The following is a 26704-nucleotide window of genomic DNA, read 5'->3' as shown; positions in this document are numbered from 1 at the left end:
AGCAACCTCCAACTCCTGGGCTTAAGCGATTCTCTTGCCTCAGCCTCCCGAGTAGCTGGGACTACAGGCGCCCGCCACAACGCCCGGCTATTTTTTGGTTGCAGTTTGGCCGGGGCCGGGTTTGAACCCGCCACCCTCGGTATATGGGGCCAGCGCCTTATGGACTGAGCCACAGGCGCCCTGAGCTGTGTTCTTAATGTATATTTTCTCTAACTCTGATAGCCCTGCAAGGTTGATGGCATCACCCACCTCCCAAATTAGAAATTTGGGGATCAGAAAGATGAAGAACTGTGCCTAAGGATGCGTAGCTAGTAAGTGCATGAAGCTGGGCCTTCAAGCAAGGTCCTGCTGCTGCCAAAGCTGTTGCTGATGCTGAGTTCCATGAGGTGTTCATTCTTCTCTCATTCCCGTTCTCTAAATTGATCTCAGACCTCTTTTTATGTGTATCCTGAACAAATCCAAGTAATTGATGGATTGTGAAGACTAAAGAATTGTATTCATTCATTGTCGTATGTACCTAGGAGGGTGCCTAGTGCGTTGAATTTAATTTATTTAAATACTAAGTGAGCACCAGTAGAGACTGTCCAAGCCATTCTCTCATCTTGCCTTTGGAGACAGAAAAGAAAGGAGTTAGATGCAGAGACTCGCTCAGGGTGAGAGGCTCTGGGAGGGCAGCGAACTCGAGTCTCAACCATCATGGCCCTGGGGAATGTTTTTCATACATAGGGTACATAGGGCAGGTCCGGAAATTCACGAAGTGGGAAGCTGTGGTCCTTGAACAGGAAGATTAATGCATGGGAGTTACATAAATAGTGACATAAATCCGTGCATTGACATTAGTACAAAATAGACTCTTTTAGGAAATTTATGTTATACCTCTCTGTCAAATTAAGACTCAGATTACAGTGCTTTCCAGTTAGCCAAAACTGGTCACTTTCCATCAGTAGCCCCTGAACATATTTACCTGAGTGCCTTTACAATGGTTGTCTCAGAGGTGACAACTGTTTTTCCTTGAATTTTGTGGAATTGATTTAGCCAGTGAAGTTATAACCCTACCTAGATGTATATTTTTATACAGTTAAGAACCTTTCGTCATGACTTGTTGGGAAAAATTTCGAACATATAGGAAAAGTTGGAAGAACGGTACAGCAAATAACTGGACACCCTTTACCTTGAACGGGGTCATCTGACCACAGATGTAGACGGCGAGCCAAATCCATCCAATGCCTGTTGTTGTGAGTAAAGTTTATTGGAACGCAGGCATGTATATTTGTCTGTCTGTGGTCTGCTTACAACAACAGTGTTGAATTATTTTAATAGAGACCACTATATGGCCCACAGGGGCCTAAAATATTTGTTATCTGACCCTTTACAAAAAAAGTTTACTGACCCCTGGTCTAGATTCACCATCCATTAAGATTTTGCCATATTTGCTTTATCTCCCTCCATGGACAGGCAGACAGGCTCATAATCCCCCCCCACCACATGTGTGCACATATATATATATACACACACAGACTTTTTTTTTTTGACCATTTGAAAGTTATCTACATTGTGATGACTCATGCTTAAATAATTCAATATATGCTTTAAAATAAAAACATTCACTCAGGCGAGTACAATATTATCATCACACCTAAGAAAATTAACATATATTCAACAATATGGTCCAATATACATATTTAAATTTGACTTTTACAGCCTTCTTTTTTTTTTTTGAGACAGAGTCTCACTATGCCACCCTCAGTAGAGTGCTGTGGCGTCATAATTCGCAGCAACCTCAAACTCTTGGGCTTAAGTGATTCTCTTACCTCAGCCTCCCAAGTAGCTGGGATTACAGTTGTCGACCACAACGCCCACTTTTTTTATTGCATTGTCATTGTTGTTTAGCCGGCCCGGGCTGGGTTCGAACCCGCCAGGCTTGGAGTATGTGGCTGGCACCGTAACCACTGTGCTATGGGTGCCAAGACTTTTACAGCCTTCTTAATTTTTTCTTTTTGGATCTGGGGTCTGATCAAAGATCATATGTTGTGTTTGGTCATTATGTCTCTTTGATCGCCAATTTTTGTTTTTATCATGATGTTGACTTTCTTCAAGAGTCCTTTAAATCTTCTTATAAAGATGGCTGAGTCTTACGGGTTTGCCAGCTCTCTGTTACTGACAGCTAAATATAGGCGGTCATTGTAGTAAAGCAACGTCCCCTCCTTCTTCCCCCTTAGAACTGAGTTGCTGTTATACTATTTGGCTTCCAAAGTTAGCACACTAAGATGTGGGTTTTGCTTAAAATTGTAAATGTGGAAAAAAATCTCAGCGTGAAGAGCAAGGCAGATGAGAATTTTATGGGATGCATTTTGTGTGATTAAAGGCACTATCCTTCTCCCTTGCTCTGGCGGCTGCCCTGTCAGCTCTTGGCTGGGCAGCTCTTCCTCCTGGCTTCTCTCCTGCCCGGGGCCTGGCTCTCCTGCAGCATCATTAGGTTGCAGCACAGAGGCAGAAACAGACATGCAGTTATTTAAATCTCCCAGCCCGAATCGTTTGGGCTAGTGAGCCTCACAAAGCCTTTGTGTGTGCAGGCTGTGTGCTGGACACAACATGGTGTGCAAGGTGGGTGTGTGCGTGGGAAGAGCACCTTCTTGAGAATCTGGGGCCACAGTCACTCACTTCTTCTGGGACTGCGAGTTGGTCACAGATAGTGTGGTCTCACATGATTTCTAGAGAGACCAACAGACCAACACCCATCCTTTGCTTTTCTCTGGGCAAGAAGCACTCAGGGCTGAGAGGTTAATCAAAAAGATACTTGCAAACCCCAGTGAAGAGAGAACATGTATGTGGGTGTGCACACTGGTGGGAGACAGGAAGGAAGGAGAAAATCATAGAGAAAGAAAAAAGACAGGAGAAACAAAAGAATTAAAACTGAAATTGCAAAGGCTGGGGGCAGAGTGCCTCTCATCTGTATTCCTAGCACTCTGGGAGGCCACAGCAGGTGGATAGCCCGAGCTCAGGAGTTCTAGACCAGCCTGAGCAAGAGTGAGACCCCTGTCTCTACTAAAAATAGAAAAATTAGGTAGGCATTGTGGCAGGTGCCTGTAGTCCCAGCTACTTGGGAGGCTGAGGCAGGGGAATTGCTTGAGCTCAGGAGTTTGAGGTTGCTGTGAGCTGTGATGACACCATGACACTCTATCCAGGACAACAGAGTAACACTCTGTCTCAAAAAAAAAAAAAATTGAAATTTCAAAAAGGCAGCAATACCAAGGCATCACTTGTTGTTGGGGAGAAATTGCCATTTTTTAGACTTCGACTTTTCAAATCTGGAGAAACTTCACTTTCTTCTTCCATATGGAGTTAATTGGGAGGCACTCTCAGCAGCTGGGTGACTGGGTTGGTACCTAACCTCCCTGTGCCTCAATTTCTCATCTGTGAAAAGGAGAACGCCTATTGCTTGTGGCTACTTTGAGAATAAAGGAGAGAATCTATGTATGTGCTTAGCACAGACCAGACACATGGTATAAATAACGTGTGTAAGCTACAAATGTTTATATTACAAAATGTCTCATGTACGTCCTCATAATGGTCTCCTTATATCTAATGCCTTCCTTGATCTTTAACCTACTTTCTTAAGAATAGTAGTTTTTATTTTTTTTAAAGCCTTTTTAGAGGCGGAGGTGGGTGGATAGGTTGAGCTCAGGAATTCTAGACCGGCCTGAGCAAGATCAAGACCCCGTCTCAACTAAAAATAGAAAAACTGAGGCAAGACAATTGCTTGAGCCCGAGAGTTTGAGGTTGCTGTGATCTATGACCCCACGGCTCTCTACTCAGGGTGCCTGTCTTAAAAAAAGAAGAAAAAAGCCTTTTTAAAAAGAATTCACTAGTGAGCTTTGATTCTTATAGTGGCAAAGTATTTTTCTAGTTTTCAGCAATACTTCATTATAGCAATTTTTACCTCAATATGTGCTCATAAATATGCTATTAATAATAAATAAGTGACTTTTATTCCTTCCCTTGTCTGCTCATTTTTCTAACCCATCATCTATAACGTGTCAGGATGCCAAATGACATTCACATTTCTCCTCATGTTGTGACTGCTTCCTCTGTGGACCGTGAGCAGAGCAAAACTCCAGGCAGGGGGGGCTCGTGGTTTTGCTGTCTCTGGGAGGCAGCGTGGTACAGTTGGAGGCCTAGTACCGAGCAAAAGAGGGTTGTGAGACTGGCGTAGATCTGGGAGAGGTAGGGGACTGGCCCTGTTGACATAGCTAAGTTCAACAATGAATGGATATGTTTGTATGTTAATGACATTAACTGGAAAAAGAAGGATTGCAATTGAATCTAAAACAAGTTATTTCAAATAACTGAAATAGTGGGACAAAGTCCTTTCTTTCTTTTTTTTTTTTTTTAGAAGGAAAGATGTTCTATTTAAATTTAGCAACAGGACGATCGACATACAAGTAGTAAATCTGAGTCCATGAAAAAGGACTCGCTATCACTCCCTTTTTCTCTTCTGGGTTCCCTTTTATTTTTTCCCTACAGCAAAGTTAATCACTGAAAAATATATTGCCAAGAATGCAGAAAACTGCAAAACTGAGGGGATTGTAGGGAACTTATAATTTTAAAATGTGGAGAGGAACAGAGAGACCAGTAGAGGACTGGGGGACTTCAGGCTTGGTGTGACCAGCTCCTTGGCAGCCTGCAGGGAACCTTGTGAATGATGGCACTTCTTGTCTGCTGAAAAAGACCAGACCTTGCCCAGGAAGGAAAACATTCTGGGATGAAAGCATCCTCAGTAGGAGGAAATGAGACTGTAGTATCTCCTTATTGGTCTCCTGGTCTCATTCCTTTTAAATCTTTCCTTCACACTGTCTACCTCTTCCCGGCCTAACCCCCAGAGATCTCCTTCCACCACGCACTTGGGATTTCACTCTCAGAACAGCCCCCTGTGACATCCTGCAGATGGCCTTCCACAGCCTTTGGGCCCCCTGTGATTACCCCTGCAGAGCCTCATCATCTTTTGGTACCAGCCTCAGATTTTATGCTGTGTTGATGCTCATTTATGCCTTAATTTTTTTCTTTGCACTTCCGTCCTTTGGGGACTATCTTGGACCCTTTGTGGCATTATTCCGTGTCTTGCATTGCTCATCTATAAATATTGCTCCTAAGGTTGTGCAGGAATTAAATGAGCTGACATAAGTAAAGCTCTTACGAGAATGCAGGGTGAATGAATGGCTCTAGGAAGGTTAGCACTCATTGCTACTGCTCTTGCTATTCTTTTGAGCCTGAATGTATTAAATTTTTATTGCTGCATTAAAAATTATCATAAGCTTAGGCGTCGCCTACGGCTCAAGGGAGTAGAGCGCTGGCCCCATATACCAGAGGTGGCGGGTTCAAATCTGGCCCTGGCCAAAAACTGCAAAATAAATAAATAAAAATAAATAAAATAATAAAATAAAATAAAAATTATCATAAGCCTAGCACTTTAAAATGATGCCCATTTATTATCTCACATCTGTATATCAGAGTCTGGTCATGGCATAACTGCGTTGTTAGCTCAGGGTTTCGCAGGGTGGAAATGAAGGTGTTAGTGGAGGCTAAGATCTTATCTCAGCATCTTTCTTTGAAGCTCATGTGGTTGGAAACAGAATTTGTCTCCTTACAGCCATGGAACTCGTGGCCAGCAGTAGCGACTTCACCTTCTTGTAAAAGTTCCTCTGATTAAGTCAGTTAATCTTTTTTTATGGTTAACTCAAAGCCAACTCATTAGTGACAAAACCACAGAGTGATATTTCATCATATTCACAGATGTCACTTTGGCTCAGTGAGTAGGGCGCCGGCCCCATATACCGAGGGTGGCGGGTTCAAACCCAGCCCCGGCCGAACTGCAACAAAAAAATAGCTGGGCATTGTGGCGGGTGCCTGTAGTCCCAGCTACTTGGGAGGCTGAGGCAGGAGAATCGCGGAAGACCAAGAGCTGGAGGTTGCTGTGAGTCCTGTGACGTCATGGAACTCTAGTGAGGGTGGTAAAGTGAGACTCTTGTCTCTGCAAAAAAAAAAGGCAGGTGGGGGGGGAGCCAATGATACAAGCTGTGTGCATCAGGGGGCAGGATTCTTGGGGGTCAGCTTAGAGTCCTGTGTACACTGAGTAATTGGGAAACACTACGTATTCTGTTCAATTTGTCAAACTGCATTTAGATGGACTCACATCAGCCTGGCTCATGGGGCTGACATTCCCTGTCCCGTAGTTTTCACTAACCAGGGGGGTGAGTTAGCCTCTTTGGAAGTCTTCTAGAAAGAGGACCATCAGAGACTTGTAACCAATAAACCTCTTGACTAATACCTGGGAATTCCAAAAGGAAGACCCTTGATATGCAATCCCTTTCAGACCATTTGTTTATTCTTAATGACTCAACAGATGAAGACCAGACCCCTCCTTAATTGTCAATTGTGCCTGCCAATTCAATGTCACTTTGTACCTGCTAGAGAAAATTTCACTTTGAGGAGAAATCTTTTGCATTATTATCAAAAGCTTTCCAAGATCCCCTTTTTTGCCCTCCCAGTTAAGTCAAGATTTTTTTTTGCATTTAATTCAATGTATAGTCCACAAAAGGCTTTATTGGTCAAAGCCTATAAAGGATGTAAAATACATGAAGGGTACACTTTAGAAAATCTATTAATAAAAGGAACTTACTGAGTGGCACCCGTAGCTCAGTGGGTAGGGCGCCGGCCACATACACTGAGGCTGGTGGGTTCGAACCCAGCCCGAGCCAGTTAAAATCACAATAACAGCTAAAATCAACAATGACAACTGCAACAAAAAAAATAGCCGAGCATTGTGGCGAGTGCCTGTAGTCCCAGCTACTTGGAAGGCTGAGGCAAGAGAATTGCCTAAGCCCAAGAGTTTGAGGTTGCTGTGAGCTATATTTCCACGGCACTCCACCCAGGGCAACATAGGTGAGACTCTGTTTCAAAAAAAAAGAATAATAATTTGCTGAAGAAGAGAAAACTTCCCATAAAATATCAATTTGAACCAGATTCTAGGCAAGAAGACACGAAGAACTTTGCAGCAATATGAAATGACTGGGTTTGGGGCACTATTTCTCCAAACAATGCTAAGATTTCCTTCTCAAATGGCGTTTTAATTGCAGTTTTGTACAATGTGTCAAGCTAAAAGGAAAAAGTGAATTTGACCTAACTGTGGATTTGGAAGTTTGAAGTGTCCATTTAGCATTTCCTAACAAAGTATTTGATTTGTAATACAATAAGTGTCATTGGGAACTGACTCTAGCTACCTTAGTGAGTGGTGTTCTCACAGCAATTTGGGAGGAGCTGGTGCATAAAGATAATCTAAAATAATATAGACTTGGATTTCTTTTCTTCCTTCCAGGACAATATTATCTTATTCTTGAGAGGTTGTAAAGAGCTCGGCCTTAAAGAGTCTCAGCTTTTTGACCCGAGTGACCTCCAGGACACATCAAGCAGAGTAACAGTCAAGTAAGTTATGCATGATTAATGTTGGAAGGAAACTCCTATGGTTTGATTTGCAGTTTTGTGATTATATTGTAAGTTTTCAGAGGAAGAGAATTGGTTATGTCTAATAAAATAAAAATGTGAAACTGAATATCAAGCTTTCAGAACAGCACGCATTGGCCCTCCCTCTGCCCATAGCTTTTCATTCTGATCAAACATAATTTTTTGAAAGAATTAGAACTTTGAAAAGGCAAGGGAAAATCTCAAGTAAAGCTTAACAGAGGCAACAGAAAAATAGGTACAGAATCTGTATGTGTTAGACAAAAGCCATTTATTGACTCCAATTGAGCAGCTGGATAGGCGCTTAGAAGACAGAAAACTAGGTGAGCAGATCTGAGCTCTGCCACGCAGGGAAGGCATTAGATGATGGAGAAATCTCATCTTCATTTACATTTGTATATGTCACCCTCGGTAGAGTGCTGTAATGTCACAGCTCACAGCAACCTCAAACTCCGGGACTTAAGTGATTCTCTTGCCTCAGCCTCCCAAGTAGCTGGGCCTTCGGGTGCCCGCCACAGTGCCTGGCTATTTTTTGGTTGTAGTTGTCATTGTTGTTTGGTGGGCCTGAGCTGGATTTGAACGCCCTAGCCTTGGTGTTATGTAGCTGGGGCTCTTAGCCACTGAGCTACGGGCACTGAGCCAGGGATCAAGTTCTTGAAGATGGATCATTGGTCTTTTGGCTGTTACTCACTGTGCCTACTCAGTGTGCTGTGTTTGGGACCAAAGAATTCCTGGAGTAGAATGTCACAGTAAAAGAAAAGACAAATGTATACTTTTGGTAAGGAAAAGTTTGTGACCAGAAGAAATGACCTTATGAGATGGCAGAGTAGATGACCAGCTGTGATAGTTTAGAAGTTCTTTAGACCCTACTGATTTCATTTAAAACCTTTTCCACCTTAGTCAAATAATAAACGAGCTTACTTACATAGATGGGGGTTGTGGATTGGCAAATTTTCCCCTTTTGGTTACTTTTGGGTCATTTTGTCATGGAAAAATAGAAAAGGAAGAGAAGCCAAAATTCAGAGCTGTCCAATGTTATGCTATTTGCTGATCTTGAGTTTTTTTTTTTTTTTTTTTTAATCCTGGGGAAAACTGGGGACAAAGTGGAAACTACTGAAGGACATGAAATTTGGAGTCTCTATTGGGTTTTATGATTCATGACTGGGAATAAGAAAGTCAGACGTGACGGATTATCTAAAATTACTTCTCTGTTGTCTGTGTGCCATTCTTTAATATTTCTCATGGAAAATTTTTAGTTAAGTGAAAAAAGGAGCAGAATACAAATTAGGATATTTGAGTCTGAAAACCACGGTACACCTCATCTGAGTCGTCACATGCTCCATTGACTACTGTACGTAAATCCATCCTCCATAAATCGTTGTGCATTTTAGGAAGTTGTTTTAGGTTCTGCCTCATCTCACATGCACCTGAGTGGCCGGTGACCAGGAACAATGTCAGTTGTGCACAGTCGTGGGTAACACTTGGTCACATACAGGGCTGGGAGGGTGAAAGAAAGTTCACTTCAACAGTGTCTACAGCTGCATTCCATTTTTTGTTTGTTTTTTTTAAGAGACACTTTAAATCAATATGTCACTAAACCAGGAGAATTCTGAGACTGATTTTAGAAATTCAGAACTCACATCACCTTTATTTCTTATCTACAAAACCTGGGCATCGGGACATGGGGGTTTAGTCCTGAGTCTGCTACCCGCTAGATCTGTGGTCCTGGGTAAACTCCCTTGAGCCAGTAGGGCTGTGTCTTCATCTATGACACAGAACTGGATAGATGGTTCTCTCAGGAATGATTCTAGGTAAAGCTAGCTCTGTGTAGGTAGATCTGGAAAGTTCTACAACCAACTTCTCAATAAAGAGACTTTAATTAAAAGGTGTGGAAAGCAACCTCAAGGGGAAAAGGTCATGTAAGCAAGTGGCACGTGGACACGGTCCCTTCTTAGTTACTCACCATCCCCTTCTCTTCCTGTCCTTCTGACCTTCCTCCTTCATTTCTCCCCATCTCTTCCCTCTGCCTGCTTTTCTTCTCTATTCTGTCTTTCCATCTCTCTCTTTTGCATTTCTTTTCGTTTTCTCCCCTTTTGAATTTTTCCTTCATTTAAGCACTCTTTATTTTCCTTAGGCAATACTTCTCCATCACGTTCCCCTCTTTTCATTCATTCATTCATTCAGCACACATTTGCTGAGCAACCCCTATGTGCCAGATATTGATCATTTTCATCACCAGAGAAACCGACTGACCATGACAGCCAAGGTCCCTGCCCTGTGCACTTTACACTCTGGCATCAAAAAACGAGGAGCAAATAAGTAAGCTAAGAAAATGGCTGCAAGAAGTGATAAGTGCTGGGCAGAAAATTAACACAGAGTGATGTGGAAAGAGTGGCCCATGCAGACGTAGTTAAGGGTGGCTGTTTGGAAGTGTTGGTATTTTAGACAAGGGCTGGGGTCTGAGACCTGGCTAATGGGAAGACCTGTGGGGCTTTCAGAGCAGAGGAAGAGCAGGTACAAAGAAAAACCAGCTTCCTCTTTAAAAGAAAAAGGGAAAGGCCAGGCGCGGTGCCTCAGCCTATAACCCTAGCACTGTGGAAGGCCAAGGTGGGTGGATTGCCTCAGCTCACCAGATCCAGACCAGCCTCAGCAAGAGCAAAACCCGGTCTCTAAAAATAGCTGGGCATTGTGGTGGCTGCCTGTAGTCACAGCTACTTGGGTGAGGCAAGAGATCAGTTGAGCCCAAGAGCTTGCGGTTGCTGTAAGCTATAATGCCATGGCACTCTACCTAGGGTGACAAAGTGAGACTGTGTCTCAAAAATAAATAAATGAGTAAGTAAATAAATAAAAGAGAAAGGGAAGTTACTCCATCCAGGTAAACATAAAAGATGTAAAGTCTCCATCTTCTTATGGCTGAATAGTGTTCCATGATATACATACACTCCAGTTTGTAAGGGAGAAGGGTGAACAGGGAGAGGAGAGGGAAGGGGGAGGGCGATTGGTGGAGGAGGGAGGGCACCTGGCAGGATCCCACCTAATGTGTGAAGCGTGAGTGCTCAGCAGCCCCCCTGGGGGAGGGGCTCTCCTGCAACTTAAACTTTACCTTGGAAGTGAGAACAATGTAACCTAAAAATTTGTTCCCTCATATTAATTTGAATTAAAAAAAAAAAAGTAACTGTGCAGGGTGTGGTTGACTGTAACACATATGGATGAGTGTGGTGGGAGGGGAGTCCCCAGGCAGCTTAGTAATTGAACCCGGAGTCACAAAGGAGAACATTTATTTCACTGTATAAACATTTAGAAGAACATAAAAAAATTTTGCCTTAGAATGATGCCTTACACTTATTTGCAGTCCTTAGGAACTGAAGAAACTAAAGTTTCTAGCTTTAGTGAGGAGTGTGGAATAAACTATCTGCTTCCCAACTTTTCAGTAAGTGACACTGATTGAATGTGGCATTGTACAGGGGACATTTGTAACATATGCAGATTTTGTAAGCTAAGGTAGAAGAAAGTTGAACTGCCGTATTTTCTTTTTACCTCTCCCAGAGCTGAGCAGAACACGGGCACACATGGAGGCACCCCATTGTCACCAATGAACAGCATAAACCGTGAGGGGGGACCCCACAGAGGAAATGTGGATGCTTTTCTGAAAATTGTCTTTAAAAAAAAATACTTTTTAGTTCAGCTTCATTTGGGGCAATTTTTCTTGCTTTTTTAAAAAATTGTTTTGAGAAGTAACTTGAGTAGACCCAAAAAGAAAAAATGGGAAGAGCCTGCAAATGATTACTGCGTGTGCGATTTAGTGAACTCTACCTGTAATGGAGGCTAGAAAGCTTGATGGGAAAGCAAAGCATAATCCAGAAAGGCACGTGTCATCCCAGGGAATCAAAGCAGTTATGTGAACGCATGGACAGGCTTTGGATTGCTCCTGAGCATCTTTGTAAAAACGTGGACGTATTTGTGCATAATTGGTTGTTACGGGGAAGTCATCCAACAAACCCTGTGGGTTCCTACCACGCACCCCCGCATCATTGTTAGCACCAGTCACGGTTTTAGTCAATGAACTTTTATTGTCAATGCAGATAAAGTTTTATGTTCCCCATTTTTAACCTGCTTTTCATAAAAATTGTACATCTTTTATACGTGGATGTTTAAATCTGGTTTCTTTGTTAAATTAACGAAAAAATCCTAGAAGATGTCTAAGCAGATGACATGCTATTTTTTTCTATTAGAAACAGAAACATGAAAATATTTTCTTCTTCATTTATTTATTTTTATTGTTGGGGATTTTGAGGGTACAAGAAACCAGGTTACGCTGATTGCCTTTGTTGGGTAAAGTCCCTCTTACAATTGTGTCTTGCCCCCAAGAGGGGTGTCACACACCAAGACCCCACCCCCCTTTCTCCTTCCCTCCTGCTGAGGGAGTGGGTGGGGGGAGGAAGAGCAAAGAGATGAAAATGTTTTCTTAATAGAATCCAAATCAGACCAATGCGTCTTTCAATCTAAGCCCCTGTTGATGGGTTTATCACTATAGCACCCTGCATTGTTTTTTATTCCTTCACATCTCAATTGACTAAAAATTGTCCACCTACAAGTTAATATGTATTTTTAGGTCAGAGTATGCCACAATGAAGTAATCAGGGTCTAAATACTTTAAGAGAATTCTTAACTGACTTATATGATAGATTATACTCCCACCTGCCTTACTGAAGTTACTGTGGAAAAAATAAACAGATAAACATATGTGTTTATTTGCTGACACATTAAAGAAACTTTGAATAACTGTGGAGAAATTTTTGTATTTCTTTTTGTGAATATTTAGAAGGTACCATCAAATAGCTTCTTTGGTTATAGATTTAGAGCAAACATTTTGTAAATATTTGAGAATGCATGCGTGTATATTTCAACATAACATGCCTATTTTCCTGCTGATGGTTAATTCCCGAAGCTAATTTTTGTCCAGAGCAGAAAAGAATAAATATTTGCCCGGGATTGCTTTCTGTATACATGTTTTCAGATCTACTAGAGTAAGCTTTCAGACCTTTATTAAAAGTACTTGTTTCAAGATTTTCGAAGGGCAGTCAGATTTCAATTTGACAGCAGTCCACTATCAAGGCAGAACCTCCAGTGGTGAAACTTTGAGAATGCAAATATAAACAATTCCAGTTCTAAACGGAATTCTTTATTTTCCAGATGTTACAAAGCATTCGTCTTTTCATGGTGCACTATGGAATTTTAATTCCACCCTGTCCTTCTATAGTTTGCTTTCTAAATAATTTTATTCAGTGCCTGAAATCACTAATCATAAACCTTAAACAACTATGATATTCTTCTGATTTCATTATATTTGTTCACGTCAAGTACATCTTAGAGGCATTCGGGGGAAGATCCCAGTGAACAAACCACTATTCTGACACTATTTTCTTTTCCTTTTCCTTAACTAGGAGCCTGGATTATAGTAGGAAGCTGAAAAATGTAAGTGTTTTAACTTCTCTTTCTACACCTATATCCTCTGACTTTGGTAGGTTAGTTGTAAAATTTAACTGTGTTCACTGCCTCTCACATGCCTTGCTGGAAAGACTTTTTCCTAGAAAAAAATGTATGTGTATCTGATAGAATAATTAAAGACTGTGATAAAAAATAAAAATAGTAGATGTAAAAGTGAGGTGTTTCTCTTTAAGTAGATAAGCATTCAAAGCGGAAATAAACAAATGAAAGTTTACGCTCTGTCTGCGATTGGTTACTTACATGCACAGTATCGTTCTCAATGTTAACATTAGTTGGCAGAAGTAGTATATTGAATTAAGCAGTTGGGCAGATAGTTTTAGGGAAAGATTAGTATAATATGAATAGTGTTGACTGCTGTGGACCTGTACTTTTGAGTATTTTGTTTTCCCATTAACCTTTTGTGTTTTTACTACCACTTCCCCAAATCGACTTTTGGTAGTTAGATTTTAGTTTCAAAAGACATGTGTGTGAGTGCTCTTTTATTTTAAATTTAAATTGAGGAATATGAGAAGTCACCTTCTGCATCCAAAATTTAAAAATTGGCTGTAACCTATTTTTCTTTTGATTTCCCAGGTGCTATTATATTTGATTGACTTTCTTCTTCTTATCTTCTTTTCCTTTCTCTATAATAGAGGTATATGCCATTTTTTTCATCATACAGTGTTAAACAAGTCAGAAAAGTCTTCATCTAAAACACAACACAGTCCACCTTCTACTTTCCTGTTACACCTTTCACCACAGCCTCATCCTCTTAGCACACTTTAGTTTTTTTATGATCCTAGTTAATGTCCTGACACTGGAATCACCTGCTCTCTGAAAATTTATTTGTAAGCAATCAGTTAAAAATAAGAGGTCCTGGAAGTTTTGAAAGATTCATGAAGTAAAATTGTACCGCACAAGTAAAAACTGAATCACATCCTTGCCTCAATGCACATGACCATATTTTGGGCCTGTTGCCAGTGGGAACTACGAAACTATATGACATTGTCCAAAGCATTTTCTGGCCTACTAAGTGAAAAGAAGTACAGTAAGTACTTCTCAGGCAGGTTGAAGCAATAAGACAGAATGAAAACAAAAGGGTAGCCTTGGTTTTTTACCCATAAACTTCAGATCCTTAACAATTCTGTTTTCAGAAGCTCGTTGTTGTCAGTGACTCCTATTGGGTTTTATGGAAGTGAATGTAAAGAGCATTCACTTTCATGGGCAGTTTCTCTGAAAAGGCAGAACAAAATTAAGTTAGGACTATGGCTTCAAACCCTTGAATGTTCGGAAGGCCGAGGAGGGAGGATGGCTTAAGGCCAGGAGCTTAAGACTAGCCTAGAGACTAACTTGTCTCTAAAGAAGAGGAGGAGGAGGAGGAGGAGGAGGAACAGGGACTATTCAAACCATGTAATGAATATTAAACCAAGGCCGTTTAATTGGTATTGACCTTGTCAAGGCTAAAATTTTCCCATCTCAGGTTAAGGGGAATCTAACTACATCCAAAGCTAGATGTCTGCAGATCCCGTTATTCATGACATTGCTTTCTTCTGACTTTAATTAGATCTATTGTGTTGATCCTGTGCTCAGAACCACTAATCAGTTTTTATCGATACTCCTTTGGGGGGTGTTGGCCATTGGTATCAGGAGAACCTCTGTGCCGACAAGTAGAAATTATGGGCCTTCAAAAGCACCTCTCTCAAAGGGAATTGGCAGTCTCTCCCATTGCTTTCCTGGGTGAAGATTCTAAAGAGTGTCTGGGAAATGTGGCTGCCTAACTGTAAAACATTCACTCTATGAAAACAATTTTGGAGGATTTCTTTTTCTTTCTTGCAGTCTTAGAGATCAGCTTGGTATCTTAGAGATCACTTCCTCACAACCTAACTTTTTCTAAAACTGGAATCTTTAACTACCAAATCGTGTTTGTGTTGACTGATACGGCATTGGGTTCTTATTAAAACGATTTTGCTTTTAATGGACACCTCATGGGCTGGGGGTTTTGTAAATCAGTTCTCTCCTTCCAGCATCCTAGTAGTGGAGCATTATTGATTCCTTTGTTTGAGGGAAAATTCTGCTCTTGTGTGTTGTTTTTTTCCACAGGTGTTAGTTACCATTTACTGGCTGGGGAAAGCAGCCAACAGCTGTACGTCGTACAGTGGCACCACGCTCAACCTGAAGGAGTTTGAAGGATTGTTGGCTCAGATGAGAAAGGTAACTTGACTTTTCTTCTTTATCCCATGAGGCTTAGAAAAGGCAGACAAGCAGCATATTTGCTTGTTTTTAAGATAATTTTTAAGATTATTAGAGTACTGGGGATGGACTAGCACAAGCCAAAGCCGTCATGCACTCAAGGAAACAGTCACGTGTCTTCTCAATGTCGTCTTTGCCTTGAGTATCTCACACCTGCCTCAACTTTTATACCCATCAGACAACGAGAGATCTGAGCTCTATCCAACTTTAATTCCAAAAGAGCAAATTTGATCTGTCAGTGTGTGGCTTTGTATGCCAAGGAGCTCCGTGCTTGTTTTCTTGGGGGAATAATGCTCGAATGAAACAATGCAGTATTATGCAAAGAATGAAAACTTGCTTTGCCTTTTCATCCTAAAGGTCATTTTGCTTACCCGTCAGGGCCTTGGTGTGGGTGAGTTAACGTGGGCCAAACCCTTGCCCTGGCATCCACCGTGCACAAGCTCTGATCAATTAGAAGCATTCTCTGTCCACTATATGTGAATGACTTGAAGATTTGGAAACCATTTTGTACATTATTAAAGTTTGATGTGTTTATTCAATTATGGGAACAATTGACCTGAGGTAGATATTTGTCAAAGAAACAATGGAATGTTCCCTGTGTACCTTCCAAAGCGTTCCTTTTTAAGGTCCAGGAATATGCAGTGTGTAACTCCCACAAAGTAGTGGTGAGTTCTCATTTGCAATCAGTATCCATGTGTTTTGGATAAGGCCCCCATAAGTAATTGAGGCCTTACTTGCTCTTATTTCTGTAACACACAAAGTAAATGAATTAAAGAGACCTCATTGAGAGGCATTCGGCGCTTTATGTTTTTTTTTAAAAAAAATACCAAAATTAAGAATTTGTTCCCACTTTATAACAATTTATTCTCCTTTCCTTAAATTAAAGTTAATAGTAAAATAAATAAATAAATAAATAAAAGCTAATAGTCCAGCCAGGTGCGGAGTCTCACACCTATAATCCTAGCACTCTGGGAGGCCATGGTGGGTGGGTTGCCTGAGTTCAGAAGTTCGAGACTAGACTGAGCAAGAGAGATCCTGTATCTAAAAAGTGTAGTGGGAGTTGAGGTGGGCACCGGTAGCCCCAGCTACTTGGGAGGCTGAGGCAAGCGAGTCACTTAAGCCTAAGAGTTTGAGGTTGCTGTGAGCTATGACTCCATGGCACTCTACTGAGGGTGACAAAATGAGACTCTGCCTCAAAATAAATAATAAAAACAAAGCTAATAATGCTAATAGTTCTTCACATAAATAGCTTACATATTTATGGACTTTTGTAATGCTTGTAACACATTTAACCAAGTGCTTTAAGCTAAATTCCTTTATAAATAATATAAACACCCCCACACTTTTAAACACAATGCGTTGCTTTAGTCTTAGCTCTGATTTATCCTTTAATTTTTCATCTAACTTTATTTCTTAGAGGAACTACAAAGGTAAGTTCCAGTCTGCATTTGAGAAGTCTAAATATTTATTGTTTTATTATTATTATATTTCAACTTGAATAGTAATATATGGGTCATTTGGGGGAAACTCTAAAAGCTCTGCCTCACGGTTCCCTGCTGAATTCTGTTGGCATCTGATTCATTCTCATTACTGATATTTCTTGCTATTAATCTAGCTCCCTTATAATCTGAGCAGTGTTGGTTTCTTCAACTCTTGTAACTTCCTTTCCTGCTGAGACAGTTACTTCAGTTGCCTTGAGATGACCTGTTGTGAACACCTGTTACCCTATTTAATGAATGTAGATATCATCACAGGTCATGATAGGGTTAGTGTTCCTTGAGAAAGCATGACTTCCCTGAAATGGCCAGTTACGATGCTCCCTTGATTCTGTCTAGCTAGAGAGTAAATGACCTGAGCTTCACTGGTTGATCTAAGTACCTAGAACTATTACTATGTTATCTTTGTTTACCAGTTAAATTAGGTTAAGCTGGGAAATGCAAAAAAAAAGAAAGAAAGAAAAGAAAAGAAACAGCTAAAATAAAATAGAATTTTATTTCCAACTCACATAAATGAGATCTGGACATCAGCAGTCCAGGGTTGGTGTGTTTTGTGAGAGGAGGCCCAAGCACCTTTCATCTTTTTATGTGAACACTCTCGACCCACAGCTTCCCACCTGCTGGCCCAAGATGGCTGCTCAGGCTTTAGCCATCACGTTCATGTTTGAGCCAAGAGAAAGGAAGAATGGGGGAAGAAGGGCCTATGACTCTCCTTTAAGGTGCTATACACTATGCCCACTCCCTCCATCCTACTGACTTGGACTTGGTCGCACACACATACTTAGCTGCAAGGAAAGACTTGGGAAAAGTAGACCTTATTTCAACTTAAAAATGTGAGTATTTTTAGTAGAGAGAACAGGTATTCAGGGGCAACTGTAATCTCTTCTGCATATGCACAGGCTGAAATAAATGTGAAATTAAAAATTTTTCTTTCACAAAGGAGACTAGGCAGATATTTTTACATTTCTTTTTCTAGGGCGGGAAATGTACACAAAAATGATTAACTGGGGTGCAAGTTGCCCAGGTTCTGTAATACGTGGATCAGTAGCACCTGTAGAGCCCTTGGCATAGAGTCTGGCACAGGTATACACAGACTGTTGCTGCAGCTGTGAACAAAAAAAAGGGTCTCAGAAAGCTTATGACAGTGCCTTTCACTGAGCCTGGTTGTGTCTAAGAAGTCCTTCCAAAAGAAGTGGCCCTGGGTGGCACCTATGGCTCAAAGGAGTAGGACACCGGCCCCATATACCAGAGGAGGCAGGTTCAAACCCAGCCCCGGCCAAAAAAAAGAAGTGGCCCATAAGTTGTACTAAGGGCCCTTATGACAAGGATATTGAGATTAAAAGGAGAACCATGGGACTGGGAGATGCCAGAGGTCTCAGGGACTGGATCTAGAAGGTTCACGGTCTGGTTCTTCCTCTCTCAATATTTCTCTCACCTCTTCTTATAGTTTATAAACTCCTTATAGTTTTCATTCCTTCTATAGGCAGGCATTCTCTCATAACAGGGAACGTGGCAAGTGTCATCCCTGGGATCACCAGCTTCTAGCTCCTTGCCCAGAAAGGCAAGGGCATTCTTTCCCTCGGTATCACGTGTAAAATTCCTAGGGATGTACTCTGGCCCAGAGTGTGGCCTATCCCTGAACCAGTCACTGTGAAGTGGGCAAAGGACACCATGATTGGCATAACCCCCTCCTGCTTCAGAGGTGAGGGGTGTTAATAAAAGAAAGGAATAAAGGGGAGGGGGCTGATGGGCAAACCAATTCCAGATCTCTGCCTAAACTAGCAATGCCAGCAGCTTCTAGTTCCTCAACCCACCTTATTTTTTCATGATACTTATCACCAACCATATGCATTTAAGAGGAATGAGAAATAAGTTCATGACCTCCTCTTAGAAAACATGCTCCATGTACCTCACTGCTGAATATTACCACAGTCAGCTTTGAAGTACTCCTCTCAGGAAGTTATACACTGATGCCAGTGCCTAGTCCAGCCTTCAAAGCAATTTTGCAACTCTTTTTCTGGAATGACCATCAGAATTGTCATTGTATGGCGCACAAAAACACACAACAACAATAGTGACACCACTCAGCCAGATACTGAGGTATATCAGGTCATACTGACGCTGATATACCAAGGTTATGAAACCTCACCAAGTTGTTTGTACAGTGCTGCCAACATAAGTTCATGTTGGCAAGTTGGTGGATTTAATAGTCAGACCTCATACCATGACAGCTCTGATGGTCATTCCAGAAAGACTTCCAAGATTACTTTAAAGGGTGAACTAGGCAGTGGCCTCAAGTGCTTGGCTTCCCAAGAGGAGTACTTTGAAGGTGACTGTAGTGACATCAGCAATGCGGTTTGGTGCACTTTTTCTAGGATGAGTTTATTATTTTTTTTCTTTGTCTTCTTTATTAGAACTAACAGGCTAATAGCCTACAGGGTGATTTTGTAGGCTATTTGGAACTCTTTTTCTGGAATGACCATCAGAATTGTCATTGTATGGCGCACAAAAAGACACAACAACAATAGTGACCACCACTCAGCCAGACACTGCCACACGTTGACAAGAACACCGCTGTTCCCTAGTACCTGGCACATGGAAGATTCTTTGGAGAATGAATAGTTTCTGCAACTGAAGTGTGGTGGGTGGAGAGTGGGTGATGAGGCTGGAGAAGCAGGACCCTAAAATACTCCAGAATAGCTATCTTACAATTCACAAAAGAAGCAGAAAGTACTGAATGGTCAAAGAGAGACATCTGGAGTTTCTCAGATATTGTAAGCCATCCACCAACCCTCGCGAGTTCTCAGTAACTCAGACACAGTGGGATAAGAAGAGATGAGTTTTGAAATAATCAAAAATTTCATGGAAGCTGGTAGCTTCCACCTCCTTCATTAACACACTTTTCTGGAATGACTAAGTAGCCATTGGCACCGTGGGCTGGTGGAATCTCACCTTGCTTCCTGAGAGCACTCTCTCTGGTGGGGGCAAAGCTACCGGGCCCCTGAATGAACAGCAGAGACCTTGTGGTTGGACCTCAGGAAAGGAGGATCCAGGCCATGGCAGCACTTTGTGTTGGTTTATATTTTACCCTCCCCCACTTCTGGTGACCAAAAATCAAGCTGTTGTGGCTAGATAGACACCCAAAACGTTCTCCATCCAGCTGATGTCCACATCTCCATTTCTGGCTGAAGAACCGGCCTCTCTCTTCCCCCGGGGCTTCTTAGCAGACTAGCGTGGCTAAGGCAGCCCTGGGTGGCCTGGTTTCCACTTTTCAGATGGGCCATGCCATTCAGCTCCCGCTCCTGTGCTTCATCCAAGGTTTTATGCTTGGCTCTCTACATGGCCACAAACATAATGGCCCTTCTGTTTTTCTTTCCCATAACTAGCTGTGAGGAAGCAGCTGAAGCTCCAACAGGCATGTTGACTTTCCCTTTTTACCTTTCTCTTCTCCCATGGCCTTGTAGGAGAGAGGAGGGCAGGACATTTGGGCCTTGGGGCGGAGGCTTTCTGATACTATCTCCTTGAACATCCATGCTATGCCAAGCAGCTTGTAGTGGCGTTATTTCCAGATGTGACTGATGGACTAGCTCCCTGAGGAGCTGGTGGGAAATTGAACCCAAGGCTTGAAGAGGTGGGATGTAAATAAAGAGAGGAAGGATTCTCAGAGTGTGTAAAGCTATGTCCTTAACCGCATTTACAAATGTTGTTTTATATATACACACACATATATCTACCTACCTGAGTGAATGTTAGTAATTATAACTATAGCTGACAATTTTAGAGTATCTATTCTACATTAGACATTTTTCTGAATGCTTTCCATATATTAACACATTTAACTCTCCCAGCAGTTCTGTGACATGGGCGTTATTTTAGCCCTATTTTGCAGATGGGAAAACTGAGGTCTGCCAAGGTGAAATAACTTGCCTAAGGTCACATAGCTGGCCAACAGTAGAGCCAGGATTTAAACGCAGCCAGTCCAGCTTCTGAGACCATTCTGTTAACTGTTCCCCTGAACCGCCTTTCTTTTGCAATGGTCATGCACCACATAAGGACATTTTGGTCAGAGAGGGACCACATATATGACAGTGGTTGAGTATCCCTAATTACAATATAGGTTGAGTATCCCTAATCCAAAAATCTAAACTCTGAAATGCTCCAGAATTTGAAGATTTTTGAGCAAAGATGTGATGCCCAAAGGACATTCTCAGCTGGGTGTTGTGGCGGGCGCCTGTAGTCCCAGCTGCTCGGGAGGCTGAGGCAGGAGAATCGCTGAAGCCCAAGAGCTGGAGGTTGCTGTGAGTCCTGTGACATCATGGCACTCTACCAAGGGTGGTAAAGTGAGACTCTGTCTCTACAAAAAAAAAGGACATTCTCACTGGAGCATTTTGAATTTTGAATTTTGGATTTAGGATGCTCAAAGAGTAAGTATAATGCAAATGTTCCAAAATCCAAAAAAGTCTGAACTCCAAAACAGTTCTGCTCCCAAGCATTTTGGATAAGGGGTGTTCAACCTGTACCGTATTTGTACTGTACCTTTCTATGTTTAGATACACGGATGCCTCCCATTGTGTTACAGTTGCTTACAGTATTCAGCACAGTAAGATAATGTGTATGTTTACAGCTGAGGTGTGTAGTGAGCTTGACCACCCAGGTTTATCACTCTATGATATCTGCACAAGGGCAAAATCACCAAATGATGCATTTCTCAGAGCGTATCCCTGCCATTGAGCAATGCTTGTAGTTTAGTGATCAAGGTACAAGCGGTATTTAGCTAAGAACATAATCTAAGGTCAGCATCCTGCATAGAATAAGGACGCCGCAAGCGTCCAGTAGTGGAGGAGATGATGGGGGAGCTGTAACCACACCAAAGATGAACCCATGTTTTCAGACTTACCACTTGGGGTTTGGAGAGAGTCCTATGTTAGAATTACAGGATCACCACTTACTGTCTCACCTCCATCAAGTTACTTAACCTCTAGATTCTTATTTTTCTTTTGTGTGGAATGGAGATAGTTTTAACCACATCATGAGGATTAAATAACATGCAGAAAGCGCCATGTACAGCCCCAGACTCAAAATAAGTGTTCAATAAAAGCAAGCTTTTCATTTTCGCCATTTGGCTTATGCACAGTAGATAAATAATCCAAGACAATTACTTATATTTCCAAAGAAATTAAATATGAAACTGTATCCAATTTAGGTCTATAATTTTCAATGAGTCATGACTTCTTCCTTTCCTGGCTAGTCAGGCTTGGCTTTTTTCCAAGTCCTGTTTCACTTTTGACCCAGGAGCAAGCTGCCTTAATTTCCATAACTGGAATTTCTGCCTTCCCTGGAGGGTCAAGTCTGCTCACCACGGCCATCTGACAACCTGTTCTTCACGGGATTAAGCAGGTCCTCCATGTGGATGGAGTTGGCGGGGGGAGCTCCTTTCAGACCTACCCTTGACCCTTTGCCCACTCCTGCAAAACGTGTGTGTGTCCTGTGGATTACAGCCACTCCGTCCCCTCGTAGTACCTCCTGCTACAGAGCATGTCAGAGACTCTGGAAACAGTTGCTAGAAGCAGCCAGCTAAGGTACTTCCTGCAAAGGCTGCTGTGGGCATCTCAGACAGTTGAGACCAGTTTCCAAAACTGCCGACGTGGAGAATATTTATTTTCCTTTCTATTGGGAAAGCAAGAGGGGTCTTTCATGAACATCCTGGGAAATCCAGAGTGTGACATTCCAGTCTTTGCTGCTGAGAACATGCCCTTCTGCCGGTATTATCCACGGTAAGCGATAGTCTGGGGGATATTAAACTGAGGTTTATCTTTGAGTGACCGGAGTTATTTTTGTTTTCGTCAGCCTGGACTGTTGTAATTAATGCTAAGACACTGGCGGGAACAAGGCTTTTATTATAATACGAGGGTGAGGATGGCTTTGACTGACCTTTCTTCTGCTGGAGTTCTAGTGTTTTAGTATGTGCTGCTTGTGCTGGAAAGAATTTATAATCACAAGCTGTCAAAGACAGCCATTGTTCTCCCTGCTCTCAACATGTGGGTCAGCCACAAATGCTCTCAGCTCCCCCAGCGCCAAGAGCTGGCGGAGAGCGGGAGCATGCCCAGATTCCTCTGAGGCTTCAGGAAAAGCGTTTTGCATATTTTTCATTGCTTTTTTTTTTTTTTTTTAAACTTTTTGCCTCAGAAAGACAGCTCTCTTTCAGAGCAGGAATTTCCCTTCAAGGTAGCAGAAGATGAACGCACGCTGCTCCGGGATTTTACAGAACTGATTCTGCTGCAAAAAACAGATACTGCCCGCCTTTGCCAGCTCAAAACAGGAGCAGTGGCACAGCTAAACTAGGGGCTCCCTCCCAGGACAGACATGCTGTTATGGAGTCCGAGAGACAGTTCAAGGTTAAGGTTTTGGTTTTTTCATTTTGGTTTGCATCTATTGTTGCACTTTTGTAAATCCAAACTTTGTGATTCTGTATTATAATTCCTTTGCTTTTTTTTTTTTTAATGTTATGGAGTATGACTTGTCTGGGGATTTTTTTTTTTTTTAATGTTGTGCATGATTTTCTGGAGAGAAAGTTGCAGCAGAGGAGGGCTGAAGAACAGAATGATGACTTGTAAATGGCCATCGGTCCCCTAACTGGTTGCCACAAGCTTTCCGTACTGATGTGACATGCAGGATGTTTTGGAGACAGTTGGAGGCCGATGTTCCTGCTATCATAAATTGTCTGCTGCAGTGATGCCTATAATCAATCCTTTTGTTTTCTTTTCGCCAGGAGACTGATGATATTGAGAGTCCTAAACGCAATATCCGAGACAGTGGCTACATTGACTGCTGGGATTCTGAGCGCAGTGACTCCCTCTCTCCCCCTCGCCATGGCAGAGATGATTCCTTCGACAGCTTGGATTCCTTTGGCTCCCGCTCCCGGCAGACACCTTCACCAGATGTAGTCCTCAGGGGAAGCAGCGATGGTAGGTTGGGGTCTTACTAGAATGCACGTCTTGGAAATGAAACCTTAACGGGCAGACTTGTCACCCATATCCACCTTGCTGGAACCTGGTAATTCTATAAGCTGGCAGGAACAAACCTGAATGTTGTTTTTCATGGTCAGTGGAGTTTTGCTTGGCTCCACCAGCCGTCTATTTGAACATTGTCTCTGTGAGCCTGTCTTCTGCTGGAAAATGTGTTACATCATTTCTCCCTTGGTTGCAGTGAACCGGGACGCTGTGCAGACCATTAGCTCATAAAGCGTGCCAGAAGGAGGGAGTGAGGAAGGGCGATGTTTGTGTGAGTGCCACACAGTAGAAGTGAAATGGAGCAACTTCCAGCAAACTGGAAATGCACTGCACATGCTTAGGAAGGTTCTGAAGCCTGGGATTTTGCAACTTTAATTGGCACAGGTTTTGGCAATCTGATGCTTATGCTACCTGACTGGCTGGCTAGCGCCATGCCGGTGGCTGTTACTATACACTTCACCAGCCAGACTGCCTGTCTGTGCTGAGGCTGGGTTTGATTCAGATCATTTGGATTTTATGTCACCTGAAAGAAGTGATCATTTTTCTTTACAAAAATGTATAGTCATGTTATTGAATATACATGCAGGGCCTATTTTCAGAAGCCGTTTGCCTTACTTTTATTGCACCTTTATATTTTTATATTTTCTGTACTTGCAGAAAGGCACCAAGGCTGGTGGGGAATTTTTTATTTGTTTCTATTTTATTATGTATTATTTGAGCGATGATACTATATCCAGAGACATAAGTCTCTTACCTCCCCGATCAAAATTATCTTGTAAAACTCAAAGATGCCTTTCTGCTACATGTGTAAAATTCTGCATTACTGAGATGCTTGCATAGGTGGTGTGTCCTGGTCCTCAGACTGTAACTCAGCGCCCAATCTCTCATTTAGTCCTCAGCACAGATGGAAGAGATAGTCACGCAGAGTCTCATTTACTCCTCCCCCCAGCTGTGAGGCGCTCCCCATCCTTACCTTACAAGTGAGCCTTTGAAAAATTAAGTAATCACCCAACATTTACAAATGATAAAAATCACTCTCAGAAGGTAACATAACAATGTTAGCTTCAAGAAGTGTGAGTTCAGACCTTATATTCCTCACCTTCATTGGCCCAATTTCTTTCTTTTTACCTAATAGAGGTTTGTTCTAAAATGACTGAACCAATGCTTTCGTTTAAGACTTAAATTTTCCAACAAATAGATCGGCCTTGGGCCACATAGTAAGTGACGCCTAGAGAATTCCATGGTGCATTGTGAGCCTCTTGAAAAACATTTCTAAAATTTTATATGACATCTTAAGTACCACCCACACTATTAAAAGTTAAATACCAAGTCTATGATCTCATTTTTGAGCTTTACCATAATTAAAAAGTAGATTTACTTTTCCAAAACATATCTGAAACAAACTATTTCATCCATTTTTTTTTTGGTTTTTTGAATTATTGCATTTTATTCATCCTGAGTTTTTAATAACTGGTAATATAGATCCTTTATGTATTCTGTCACCAGCTTCAAGGGTTTCAGAGTTTATAACGAACCACATCTTGAAGGGATTTGAGATGGTGATTACTAAAATTGTACTAATATATGCTGAGGCACAATTTAATTTGTAGCAATTAAGATCGATAAGTTAGAACCTTTTTATAAATGTTTTCTCCATCTAAAGAATAACATTGAGCTTCTCAAAACACCATTCATGAAAGAGCATTTTACCACAGATTTCACCAATCAGCCTGATACCTTAAGGCTTGTTCTTGTAAACTAATCAAGACTTCACGAGGTTTTTAAAGAAAAACCATTTTTTTAAACTGCCTTTTAAAATGTAGCATAATTTTAGCCAGATTCTGGATTTCATAAGAGTTTATGAAATTTATTTTTTTCAAATGATTCTACTTAGGGAGATTACTAGTCCTAATAAGCACGTCCACATTTAGAAAAACATTTAAGTCTTGAAAGTTTATTTCCTAGTACTCACCATCAATTAGGGAAGGTCTTACCATGATATTCTTCAACCCTAATTGGGTCAATATAGAGATCTTTCATTTTATTATTACTGATGCCCACTGATCCATTCAGTAAAGATGCTCCTGAGTTACACTGGTGAGAGGTATCGGGATTCTGTGGATTGGACACAAGAGCTACCTGGCAAGGATACTGTAGATGGCCAAGGGGTGTTTCAGCCAATTTGTCCTGCCAAACAGGTGCCCAGGTCTTCCCTCACCTGCACTAGCTTTCCTTCTAAGGCCACTGAACGGGCTCCATTAAAGAGGAAATGCGAAACCTTCCACTCAGGTGCTTTTAAATAAGAACATAGTATTATAATAAATTAATACTCTTATATTTTAAATAAAAGACATGGTAAGGGAGAGAAATAAAGAATAAGAGAGATTAAAGTGCTGGAGGAAGATTAAAACGGAAAGAGTTGGGTGTGCGTATGGCAAAGATAGGTAAAAAGGAAAAGACCCCTAATGGGCAGGAGAGAAATGCAGCCTCATGGAAAGGAAGGGCCAGCCTTTGGTAAAATTAAACCATCATTGTGTACTATATTATATATTTTCAGCTCTGAACATGAATGAAGATAAATTCATTCATGGTAAATGTCCATGTTCATAAGATGAAGCAAAGTCAACATTTTTTAAGCGCTGGCCTTCCAGAAGAGGAAACCTGAGACTTATGGAGGATAAACCGTGCCCACCACTTCCTCCATGCTGTCCACCATCCCATTTAATCCCCAGGACCACCTATGAGACCTGTATTATCACCTTCACGTATCCCACAAAGACCCTGAAGTACAGGAGACTTAAATTTCCCATGGTCACACAGCAAGTAGGTGGCAGAGCTGAAATTAGACCCTGATTTCTAAATCCACAACCCTAAACTTCTTTCCTCTGAGCCGCTCTGCCCTGGGGCATTGGCAAGTTAACATGTCTTGAAGTGTCTAAGACTTCC

At 41.7% G+C, this 26704-nt stretch overlaps 1 protein-coding gene across 17 annotated transcripts in view; it reads left to right on the top strand.

The window, feature by feature from the left end:
• LIMCH1 (LIM and calponin homology domains 1) overlaps window positions 1-26704 on the top strand; it is a 356706-nt gene that overhangs the window by 241962 nt on the left and 88040 nt on the right. For 12 of the 17 annotated variants that reach the window (XM_053577488.1, XM_053577484.1, XM_053577482.1 and 9 more), the window contains exons 4-7: window positions 7373-7479; window positions 12960-12990; window positions 15103-15213; window positions 23518-23713. In XM_053577488.1, the coding sequence (XP_053433463.1) occupies window positions 7373-7479; window positions 12960-12990; window positions 15103-15213; window positions 23518-23713 (445 nt within the window). Of the gene's footprint in view, window positions 1-7372; window positions 7480-12959; window positions 12991-15102; window positions 15214-22952; window positions 23144-23517; window positions 23714-26704 lie in introns of those variants that run through there. The other 5 variants (XM_053577494.1, XM_053577491.1, XM_053577493.1 and 2 more) reach the window with 1 other exon arrangement.

The sequence above is a fragment of the Nycticebus coucang genome, chromosome 23 (assembly GCF_027406575.1).
Source record: "Nycticebus coucang isolate mNycCou1 chromosome 23, mNycCou1.pri, whole genome shotgun sequence".
NCBI classification, from domain to species: domain Eukaryota; kingdom Metazoa; phylum Chordata; class Mammalia; order Primates; family Lorisidae; genus Nycticebus; species Nycticebus coucang.
This window is presented reverse-complemented; position numbering and strand designations above follow the sequence as displayed.